We start from the raw sequence: 11,839 nt of genomic DNA, 5'->3' as shown, positions 1-11,839 counted from the left end.
TATCTTTATTATATGTTTAGTTTACGGTTGTGGTTGTAAACATTTATTGTAATTTGGATATTTTTTATTTTTAATAAAATTAGATGCTTCTAAAAAAATTCTATTTTATGTTTGTCCTAAAAAATAGAGCAATGTAAAGTAATAATATTATCCTGCAAAGTAAATTCTGTTATGTCCATAATTCTAAAATTTTCGCACAAATGGCCAGAATGTTACAAAAACATAAAATTTGACAACATTTTTCTTTCATCTCATACCAAATTTTCATGGCTCCACTACTCTTTTGCCTTTCATGGGAATACTTGCTACTTACCTTTATCGATTGGAAAGATATCTCAGTATTGGCTGATTATGAGAACATAATGTACATTAGAACTTACAATGAAATGGGGTGGCACAAAATGTAGTTCTCAGCCCACAATTGCAAAGCGAGAGAACAAATGTTAAAAGAATACCCAACGAATTAGCATAGCCGGAAACAAAAAAACTGAACGCTCCTGGTTACACTTGACCTTTTTAGCCAATAAACCGAACAAATTATCCAGAACAATAAGCCATCAGACATTCATATGCTGCTAGTAGACCGAGATGAACTGCTACAGCTGGTTGGACTCGAATGATCCTTCTTCAGCATTGCCTCCAGATTCTGAAAGCACTTTAGCGGTCTAATCTGTACATATTGCAAGCAACCATAGAGAAAATATTTCAGGCCAACGGTAAAAGAATGTAAACCCTACAAAAAAGAAAGGACCAAAAAGCGATACCATCACTTCCACCCATAAAATGACTAATACTAGAAGATTTGCTAGTCATCAAAGAAAAGTAAATTAGGCATTTTCTCAAGACATTGGAACTCGAGATATACTCTTATTTTCGTCATAACTTCCGACTTTCATTTGGTATCCTAATTTATATAGCAGATCATAAAAAGCTTCCGAGAGGAGAAGATTTGATAGCAATATGAGTGTGAGAGTGTGGCAGAGTGGGGCTTTGGAGAAAGAGAGAGAATACCTTCCAACGCTTTTTATGACTGAAACTGTTGAGAATAGATTCCAGCCTGGTTATGATCTGTCCGAATGTTGGTCGCTTGGCGGGTTTCTCATTCCAACAATCTTCAATTAACCTGTAATTAGAAGCACATCATAAGTATATATATCTTTTACATATCTATGTGCAGCCCCTATATGCATATATCGTCCTGATAGAGAGATACAATGACTAATATGCCAAGTGCTAATTCACGGACTCAAAATTTCTTCAAAAGATTACACAAGATGCGTTCACATTATCACATCCTTTAGGCTTTGCTTGACAGAGTGAAAAGAATATTAGAAAGATGAAAAATTAAAGGGGTAGAAAAGTATAAAGATGGAAAATATAATTTTTCTTCCATTGGTGTGCTTCCTAGGAAAGAGAAAAAAAATTGAAATTCTTTCCATTCATTGTTTGGCAGAGTTGAATATGAGAGGAAAAAACTAAACCTTCTGAAAAATACATAATCTTTAACTAACTTAAATCCTTGTCACATTTTCTCTCGTCTCTTTCTTCCAAATAAAATTTATTTTCTTTCCACTTTTCCACTCTCTCCTATCCTTCCATTTTTCCAATCAACAAAGCAAAGCCTTAAGATGAGCATTTTTTTTAAAGTTATGCATGCATGATGGTATTACGAGTGGCGCCATGAGTGGTGTATATACTGAACTAAGATCTAGGAATTAAGTTTGATGACAATTGAAAGACAGAAGCCAAGTTACTAATTATTAGTACTCACTCTTTGAGCCCATGGGAATAATTCTTGGCTGGGGCTTTGAAAGGTGGACGCTCCCTTGCTGCATATGCCTTAGGAACATCATTCTCTTGCTTTGCAGAAAACGGTGGGCAACCTTCAATCATCTACAATATAGTGCAATAAAGTCTTACAATCATTAGACTTCGTCAACAAACAAAAAGAAGAAAAAGAAAAAGAAAACAGGACAACGAGCGCCAAAGGATTAAGCAAGGAAGAAAAGCTATAACACCACTCTATGCTTCCATTGTCTTATGGGAAAGGTGGAAAGAGAAACGAACTTATAATGCCCAGCTAATTATTTTATTATTATTAATTTATCAATTTATTAGTATTTTACTAGGAGTCAGTTTATTATTGGAAGTTTATTAGTATTAAGATCCTATTGATTAGTATTTTAGAAGCCTTCATTAAGTGGGATTGCTCACTTATTAGGTCTTTTATTTTCACAAGTTATGTAACCTCTATTTAAAGAGGCCTATTATTAATAAAGTACTGACCAGAATTTTAAGGAAAAAAAAACTCTAAGGTGGCGTTTGGTTCGCATGAATCCCTTAGAATTAGGAGGAATTGGAATCTAATTCCACCACTTTCCCATGTTTGGTTCAAGTTTTCCAATGAAATTAGAATCCCTCATGGCTTCAACTTTCCATCAAATGAGGGAAAGTGAATTTCATCCATTCTATGATGAAATTCAATTCCCTTGTTGGAGGGAATTGAAATTTGACCATACTACCCTCATCAATCTTTTGGTAGCTTATTCATATATTGAATAAAAATATTTTTTTTTATTTCGGGTCGGGTTTCTAATTCATATATTCGGGTCGGGTCGGGTCGGTTTTTTTAAGTGTGATATTCGAGTTCGGGTTTAGCGTGAAAAATACCCGACCCGAAAATATATATAATTTTACCTTATATATTTATGAATAATTACAATAATACCCCTCTATATATAATTTTTTTCAATTAAGTCACTGTTTTTATTGAATAAAAATAATTTTTTTATTATTTCGGGTCGGATCGAGTTTCTAATTCATATATTCGGGTCGGGTCGGGTGAAACTTTATTTTGGTCGGGTCGGGTCTGTTTTTTTAAGTGTGATATTCGGGTCGAGTCAAGTTCGGGTTTAGGGTGAAAAATACCCGACCCGAAAATATATATAATTTTACCTTATAAATTTATGAATAATTACAATAATACCCCTCTATATATAATTTTTTTCATTTAAATCACTGTTTTTATTGAATAAAAATATTTTTTATTATTTCGGATCAGATCGGATTTCTGATTCATATATTCGGATCGGGTTCGGGTTTAGGGTGAAAAATACCTGACTCGACCCAAAAATATATAATTTTACCTTATATATTTAGGAATAATTACAATAATACCCCTCTATATTTTTTTTTTCAATTAAGTCACTGTTTTTATTGAATAAAATAATTTTTTTATTATTTCGGGTCGGGTCGGGTGAAACTTTATTTTGGTCGGGTCGGGTCTCGAATGGAGGTTCTCTTGTTCTCGGGTCGGGTGGACCAAAAACCCGACCCATGGCCATCCCTAATTAGGATGATTTTAACTTATGTTTATTAGCATGATTTTTATAAATTATTGAAATGAATAATCAATCAATAAAATTAAAATTTAATTTTTTTTAATTTTTATAATATATTGCTATATGTAATTTATAAAACAAACTAAAATTAAGCAAAAAAAACAAGAAGGGCAATCCTGTCATTTTATATTACTGAAATCAAATTCATCTGACATGTCTGCGAACCAAACAGAATATGGAATTGGATTTTAATTCAATTTCCTGCCAACCAAACAGAATATAGAATTGGATTCCAATTCCTGACAGATTCCAATTCCCTCATAAACATTCCAGCGAACCAAACGCCACCTAAGAGGTCTAATATTACTTCTAAATTAGTCTAAGGGTTGGAGTTCCCTTCGACAAGTTCCATTTAATCATCATAGGTCATACTTGTGGAAGAAGTAAGAATCACGGAAAGAGCCTTGTGTAACATTGCCCAGTGACTCGATCGTTAGTCGGGACTAACATTAATTATCATAAACTCTGTTCTATTTTTCTTTAACACAATGTAAAACAATCACTTTTTTTAGATATTCTTCTAAATAATCAGGTTAGGCATGTCAATCAAAACTTATTATTTACAGATCATATGAACTGGAATATGAAAGAAATTTACCTCCTGTAAGATCAGAGCAAATGAGAAAACATCTACTTTGGTATCATAGTCATGACTACTAACAACCTCTGGAGCAACATATCTGCCTGTATCAACAACAAGAATGTTTCAGCCTACAGGAAAGAGTTGTCAAATACATGATGAAGTTCCACTTATCTAGATAATTTCAAAAAAATGACTGCTTGAATATGTAACACAGAAATAATGAGGATAACTAGAACCAAATAGAAAGAACTCACAAGATGCCTCCAGAAATGTTAGAGGTTTATCTTCTTTTACAGTTAGCAGCTTGCTAACTCCAAAATCTGCAACTTTCAGATGTCCCGAATCATCCCGCAGAATGTTTCTGTTATTCCAATTGTAAGCAAATAAAAAGTTCTGACCATTTTAGAAAATGCAAGGCAGAAAAAATGCCTTTTTATAGTAGCCTAGACCTAATTTTGTTCCAGATACAAATTATTGTAAGTAAAAGAAAACCATCGAAACAAGAAAACTTACGAAGGCTCAAGATCACGGTGAATTATTGGAGCTGGTTTGGTCTCATGTAAATAATTCATTCCCCTGCAAAAGATTGTAGAAAATATATTAAAAAATTCATCAAACATGCACTAATCAGTTTTATTTCTTTCACTATAAACTTAAGCTTTGTAGTGACCGTCTCAACTACAATCATCTCAGACCAGCAAGCACAGTCTAATGTCTAACCACCATTTTTTCCTTATAGTACAACGTATCATCATTTTGCAGCTTTTACATTCTCCTATTTATATTCTTCACAAAGATCGTATATCATGCAACAAAAATATACTCATGATCAATTAGCCACAACTATCAAATGAAAGTTGAAATCTAACTGACCATTTAAGAGGAAAATAGCCATTTGTCAACGTGGAATACTAAATAAATAATGATTTAGTCCAGTGCAATAATACAATAACAAACCTTGCGATATCCAGTGCATATCTCAGAGCTGTCATCGGTTTCAATGGTCCTTTTTCCTTAAAAAATGCACGTAAGTCTCCCTACAAAGCAAACAGCAATTAAGCCAATTCCTAATGATCAATTTAGATTTAAAGCAAATAAGCTAAGAGATAGCTTTAAGGTGAACATTTCTTAAAATCCTATTATTCATCCATAGATGAAAATAACAGTACCAGGGAAAGATCTGGCATTACGGTTCCCTATCAATGCCTTAACCAACATTTCATACACAACAAAAACAATTCATGGCATCCCAATTACAGAAAAAGTTGAGACCAACATAAGCAAGCCAAAGAGTCTAAAGGAAATAAATTATTCATATAACATAATCCATATATGCTGTGGAAGCAAATAAGATGCCGATTAAAACCTTGGGTAAATATTCTGTCACGATCATCATAGGACTACTTTGAGTTACTGCACCAAGAAATTGAACTACATTTGGATGTCGAATTTTCTGAAATAATGCAAGCTCATCTCGAAATGCCCTCCTGAGAAAAACCAACAATTCAGATTCCATAATGTATTGGAAGAAAAGGGTGAGACCTAGCCCAATGATTCTTATCCCAAAGAGCAGGCATCATGCTCTAGGATTCAAGTTTGACAACCCAATAGAAGGTCCAGGGCTTAAATACCCACTATAACAAAAGAGAAGAAGTAAATAAAGTAAACTATACCAACTGCAATCTTCAGTTCCTAGACTCACTCATACCCCCTCCCACAAAAAGGAGTATATATAGAAAGACTGGAAGAACATTTGATTTATTGAACTTACACTTTATCCTCGTCAGTAAAAACTTCATCCCCAACCCTCTTTACAGCAACTTGTGTTCCACGCCATAACGCTATACAGAAGGTTCCCTGCAATTTAGTCATAGAGATGTCTTAGATCTGAAGCAGCTAAAGAAAAATTGGAGAAGCAAAAACAGAGGCTCGTCAGGTTATCTGTTGAATATGCATGTATATATTTAACTTGAAGTTCCAAGAGGGACAAAACTTTTAGTAATCCCTTGCTCATAGACGTGCATAACTGCCCTTTATGCTCATTGAGGTGCATAACTTGAAGTTCAAACCTACATCACATAGATGATGGAACTCATTGCTCTGTGCAACAAAAATTGCACATGTCGTTTACTGGTGATTTGCCAACTCTACATTGTCGGCTCTAAGACTGAACTTACCACCATAACTAGAAGAACCAAAAGAACTTACATAGAGACAACCGAACCACTATTTTAAAAAAATTCAAGCATTCTTCACAAACGTGTTGGGAAGCATGATTTTGGGCCACATTCCAATGTGCATTGAGATTGAAAACAATTATCAAAGTGAAATTAGTTACAATAGACTGTGAAAGTAAGATTTGGGTAATGCCATAGATTAAAATCAGTGGGATACCTATTTAGATGAAAAGCAGTTGTGAGTGACTGAGGTGAAATTTAGTGAAAGAGAAACTAAAAATTACAAATATTAATATATTCAATTTGTAATAGATTGTTTTATGTATATTCCAATATTATTTAAACTAAAATCTCAAAAAAATTATTTACTTATTTATTCACTTAATTATAAAAATTTGTTTATCATCTTAAATGAAAAAAACATTATAAACCTTTAAATAAAAAATAGAAATAGTCAAAAATGTTGAAAAATAAATGAACAAAGCAAGGGTGAAAATGGCAAAGGGAGTGCGATTGGAAGGAAATATCCAGTCTCCACCGGAACCACAATGGTTAAGCTGTGCAATGATGTTGCAGTATGGTAAGAATGGTCAAGTTGTGCAATAAAGGAAGCCCATTCACACCGCACCTGGAGTGGCGCCCAACCAAACGCACACTGAGAAACAGATCCAAGGCAAAATTGTTTCCTCATCGATGCAAATGCGGCCACCATTAGCCATTTTCCAAGACTTGCTCCCAATAAAAGCAATCCTTTATATAACTATGATTCAAACTGTAATGAAATCATGCTCAATTACATACAATAAATTAAGAGATTACCTTTGTAATGTCGACGCTGTTTGTAAAATCAAGTTCTTTAGCATCAATTTCATATTCAGGGACTTCACGGGCGTGATTTACAAGCATAGGAGCCATCTAAAACCAAATTCAATAAGCACTATCAATAAAAAGAACCAGGAAACGAGAAAAGAAGATTTCCAATTTTCCAAATGGAAAATGCGAAGAAAAACTTACCAAAGGCTTAGCTCCATGTTTCTCCAGAAGCTTAATCACATCATGATTCTTATAATATATTGCATCCGCCAAAGGCTATTTAACCATAATAAAAATGTATTAGAAAAAAATAGAAAAAGTATAAAAGAGTAAACAGGAGGCAAGTTTAGTCTTTGATTACAGTGCTTCCCCATCGATCTGTAGATTGGACGTCAGCGCCACGCTGTAGGAGCAAGGAAACGACGTCGGTTTGTCCTTGACAAGCGGCAACATGGAGAGCCGTCCGACCATCGATATCACGGAAATTAACGTCGATCGCCGAGTCCAAAAGCTCGCGAATGCCGTCCAAGTCACCTTCGTTGGCCGTGTACATCAACCTGACTCCTCCATCAATCTCTTCTCCTTCCTTATTCTCTCTTTCATCCTGTTCCCCTCTTTCACTTTCCGGCGCCAGCGACGATTGCTTCCCTAACGTAAACCTCGCCGCCGCTTTGTTCTCCATCACTTAAACAAGAACAAGAAAAATCAAGAAACGGTCGCTTCCTTTTTTTTATTCGTAAATCCAAAATATAAGTACGATCTTTAATTCGATTAAAGTTTGATTGAACAAGATTTAAACAGATTTAGGATGTAATGCGTAGATTTCTTTTCCTTTTTACAATGAGAGTAGAGAGAGAGAGGGAGAGAGATTTTGGGGAGGTTTTGTACAAAGGGGAAAATCAGATTTAAACAGATAGTTGACTAACTTATATCTTGGGGGGTAACAGCCAAAGGGACAATGAGGGGAGAAGGAGAAGGGAAAAACCCACGACTTTATAGTTTTATGATGTTTGTGGAAAGGGTTAAACAGATCATCGTTAGTGCATGATCAGATACTTGCAGGTGAGCTGTATGGGGACGATCAGATTTAACGCGGATCAGCTCAGATTAAAGACCCGCTCAGATTAAGTTTTTAATCCACTCAAATTCAACTCAATAAGGATTTTCTTTTTTCCTACTTGATCTAATTCCATTTTAAATTAATTATAGGGTAAAGTATATATATATATATATATATATATGCTCCTCCGATTATAGGGCATTACTTTGTTTAGTCCCTGATTATTAAAATTTACAAAATAATGTCTTGATTATAGGACATTGTTTTGTTGAGTCTTCAACTATTAAAAGTTATAAAATAATCACCTGACTATTCATTATGTTCCAAATTCGTCTTTCTCCATTAAAAAATTAACGATCATCTGAGCTAAACATTAATATGTTAACCGAGATATAATAGTCGTTTATGATTATGAGATTAGATTTTATCATATTTTAATCAATATATTAATGTCTAGCTCAGATTATCGCTATTTTTTTACTAAAAAGGATGAGCTTGGAACATAATGAGTCGGGTTATCATTTTATAACTTTTAATAGTCGAGGGATTTAACAAAGCAAATCCCTATAGTTGAGGACTACTTTATAACTTTTGATAGTTGAGATTGTAACAACCTATAAATTTGAAAAATAAAATATATTTAATTGAAATTTAAGGATTTAATTAAGTAATTTGGTGAAATTGGAGACTAAATTGAAATTTTTTAAAACTTTTAGCTTGTTTTAAAGATGAAGGAAATTTAGAGATCAAACCCTGAATTTACCCCTAGAGTGTTGGCATACACGCATTATAAGCTTGAAATTCATTTTGAAATCAGAATGAATTTCACCAAATTTCCTCCCTCAAAGCCCCAACTTCTAACCACGACCCCGACGCCGTCCGACCTCCGATCGTTGTTTTGTAAACATCATTGTGTTCATCATCGAGCGAGGAACAAACCCCTTAAGTCAATTGAAGTGAAACGCTGCCAAACGTCATGAATTTCAAGTCAAAATCTCGACGTGTTTTTAGCACCATCGCCGAGAAAATCTTAAATTCATCGCCGATCGTTATCCGTTTTCAACACCTCCCACACCATCGTGTTCCTTGTGCCGTTTCGAGTCTGTCGGTGTCATTCTTGGTCTCCGTCGACGGTGGCGCGTGAGGATGTGAGACAGTCAAAGTTTTCGATTTGTCAAAATGGAGCTCTCCGCGTTCAAAAATTTGAACCGAGCTTTGTAAGTACCTCGAAATCGTTCAAAATAATTTTTAGGAATTTTTTCGTGAATTATACGCTACCGGAAGAGGTCCCACGCGCCGCCACTGTGCGTGGGGAAAGTTAAAATGATCGGTTTGACCGGTTACAACCTGACCCGTTGACCCGACCCGACCTGTTGGGTGATATTTTAGTAATTATTTTGAAAATAGTGATATTTTGATAATTATTTTGAAAATGGTGCTATTTTCATAATTTTTTTAAAAGTTATAATGTCGTAAATTTAAAAAAAAATGATATTTTAGTAATTATTTTGTAAAGAGTGATATTTTTGTAATTTTTTTTAAAAAGGGTGATAAATGTGTAAAATGGTTGATCATATCTTGATCACCTTTGACCAGAACTTTGACCGGCTTTGACCGGTCATTAAACGACCGTTAATCTTTTTCGAGTATACCTATCCTGTCATTTTTTTATGTTCTGAATCCGTTTTGGGGTCTGTTTCACCAAATTCGAACCAAAAAGTCTCCAAATCGGCAGTCAAACCTGTTGATTTTGATTTTGACCAAGAATTCAAATTTCTGGAAGGTCATATTTTATATTTTTCGACGTCCTGAATCTGATTTCGAAGTCCGGTTTGACAAATTTTGACCCAAAATTTCTGAATCGAGCATGTGAACCCAGAAGGCTTAGCATTTTAGTATTTTGATTATTTATTTGAGATTTGGGTAAGAAATTGATTCAGTAAAAATATTTTATGAAGGTACTCGTGTTTTACCTGAGCAAGGATCAGTTAGGTCCGGAGTTGTCCGTTCGTTAGATCAACCTGAACCGCGTACTACGAGAATTACCCGTAGGTTTTCGTATATTATTTAAATAAAGATAGATTATTTATATTAGGATTTCAATATGGATTTTTCTAATTCGTAGGATCTAGCGCTGCAGCAAAGCATGATCGACAAACTCATTAGTAGGCTTCCTTATCTGATTTCTCAGACTGTTACAGGTGTGTTTCCCGATAGCTGTTTTAAAATATCGATCTGAATACCGTCTGTTTGATATATGATTTATGGCACACTTATGATATGATCTCTGTTTACGTATATTTTTATACCTGATTTCTGAATATGTCTTATCTGATATATGATTTATTGTACGTTAATGATTCGATTTTATTTGTTTTTTGTAATTCTGTATATGATTTCTAAGCATGAAACATTTTCATGTTGTAAAGGATTAATCATTGTTTTCACTAGGATGCATTCATGTTTATTAATATCATTACGGGTATATATGTTGGAGGAAGAATATATGTAGGCTCCTCGGTTGTGTGCTTAGGGCCTTACTGTTGTGCCGGGGTTGTATGGTTCTAGGGAACCTACACATTCTATTGTGATTGGACGGGGGTAGTGTTCATATTTTTAACGACATGTTTGCATAAATCGATTTTACTGAAATTTTTTTATCAGTATGTTTTTATATACACTGTACGTAGCACACTGGGCTTTTTAGCCCATTCTGTAGTTTTTACCTTTTCAGATAACAACAGATCGTAAGCTAGCAGATTTGGCATCAGGGAAGATCAACTACTTATTTTGTACGAATGTATATCTCTATATGTTTTTCAGTTGTATTTGGTGACATGTATTTGCTATCGTTTTATATATATCTATATTATTAATATTTTGTTATGTATTATATCTAATGTATTATAAGTTATTGAAAAAAAATCTCTGAATGAGATATGTGACTACTTAGGTTTGGGTCTAACTTACAGACCGGGTCTGGGGGTTATATTTGGTGGTATCAGAGCTTTCGGTTTTAAATACTCGGACTGTAGATGGGTCATAAACTTTGAATATTTAAGAAATTTTGAAGAAAAAAATGTGTCACCTTATTTTATGATTGAAAGTTTTTTTTGAGATCCCTAATGCTAATCTGACATATGTTTCAAATTCTTTCTATAGAGCCTTATAGATCCAACGATGAGTGCCGCTAGAGGTCGTAGGACAGGACGTGGACGTGGTCGAGGATGAGTCACTTGACCTTCTGTTACGATAGACGATCCGATGTCACCACGTGATCCTCCTGTTCCGCAAGTAGATCTGACCCTTTCTCATGATGACCAGTTTACTCCTGTGAGAGACCCTCCCGTCACTGGAGATGAGGATACTGACATAAATGAAGACGCCCTTAATAAAGCTATATTCCGCAAGTTTCAGAGAGCTGCCAGATCCCCTAGTAATATGACTGCGGTTGAGATTTCAAATTCTTTGGTCACTGCTGGTATAGTTTCATTCGAGGGTATTACTGGTGGACCTCCGACAGATACTGAGTATTGGTTGGAGGACAGAGAGGATTATGGATGAGATGGATCTCAAACCTGAGCAGAAGTTGAAGGAGGCCCTAACTATGTTGAAGAAAGAAAGCTTCAGATGGTGGCAATCAATTTCTGGTAGTATTCCGAGAAACCAGTTAACATGGGATCTTTTTAAGACATGTTTCCGGAGTCGCTACATCGGAGAGAGATACTTGTAGGAACGACGTCGTGAGTTTCAGAATCTGGAGCAGGGTAGCATGTTTGTTATGGACTATGAGGTTGAGTTCATC

General features: G+C 34.8%; 1 protein-coding gene across 1 annotated transcript; it reads right to left on the bottom strand.

Annotated features, from left to right (window-relative positions):
• Window positions 1–550: 550 nt before the first annotated feature.
• Window positions 551–7,788, bottom strand: LOC120217718 (integrin-linked protein kinase 1-like). The gene is made up of 12 exons (XM_039214789.1): window positions 7,336–7,788; window positions 7,176–7,250; window positions 6,981–7,076; window positions 5,756–5,841; window positions 5,351–5,471; window positions 4,942–5,021; window positions 4,498–4,560; window positions 4,239–4,345; window positions 4,000–4,085; window positions 1,772–1,893; window positions 1,012–1,123; window positions 551–670 (listed from the first exon to the last, which is right to left on the bottom strand). Exons 1-12 carry the CDS (start codon window positions 7,654–7,656, stop codon window positions 566–568), a joined length of 1,374 nt encoding a protein of 457 aa, XP_039070720.1. The 5' UTR covers window positions 7,657–7,788; the 3' UTR covers window positions 551–565.
• Between the last annotated feature and the right edge of the window lie 4,051 nt (window positions 7,789–11,839).

The sequence above is a fragment of the Hibiscus syriacus genome, unplaced genomic scaffold (assembly GCF_006381635.1).
Source record: "Hibiscus syriacus cultivar Baekdansim isolate YM2019G1 unplaced genomic scaffold, ASM638163v2 tig00110187_pilon, whole genome shotgun sequence".
Taxonomy (NCBI): Eukaryota; Viridiplantae; Streptophyta; class Magnoliopsida; order Malvales; family Malvaceae; genus Hibiscus; species Hibiscus syriacus.
The sequence above is the reverse complement of the archived record's forward strand: the minus strand, read 5'-3'. Positions and strand labels throughout refer to the sequence as shown.

What these genes read in the sequence shown, in the direction of transcription:
- LOC120217718 (XM_039214789.1), bottom strand. Translation starts at nt 7,656, where the DNA reads ATGGAGAACAAAGCGGCGGCGAGGTTTACGTTAGGGAAGCAATCGTCG. An exon ending in TGACAGAATATTTACCCAAG is followed by an intron (nt 5,022 to 5,350) that starts GTTTTAATCGGC and finishes TTTGCTTTGTAG; the next exon opens with GGAGACTTACGTGCATTTTT. An exon ending in CACCGTGATCTTGAGCCTTC is followed by an intron (nt 4,346 to 4,497) that starts GTAAGTTTTCTT and finishes TTGGAATAACAG; the next exon opens with AAACATTCTGCGGGATGATT.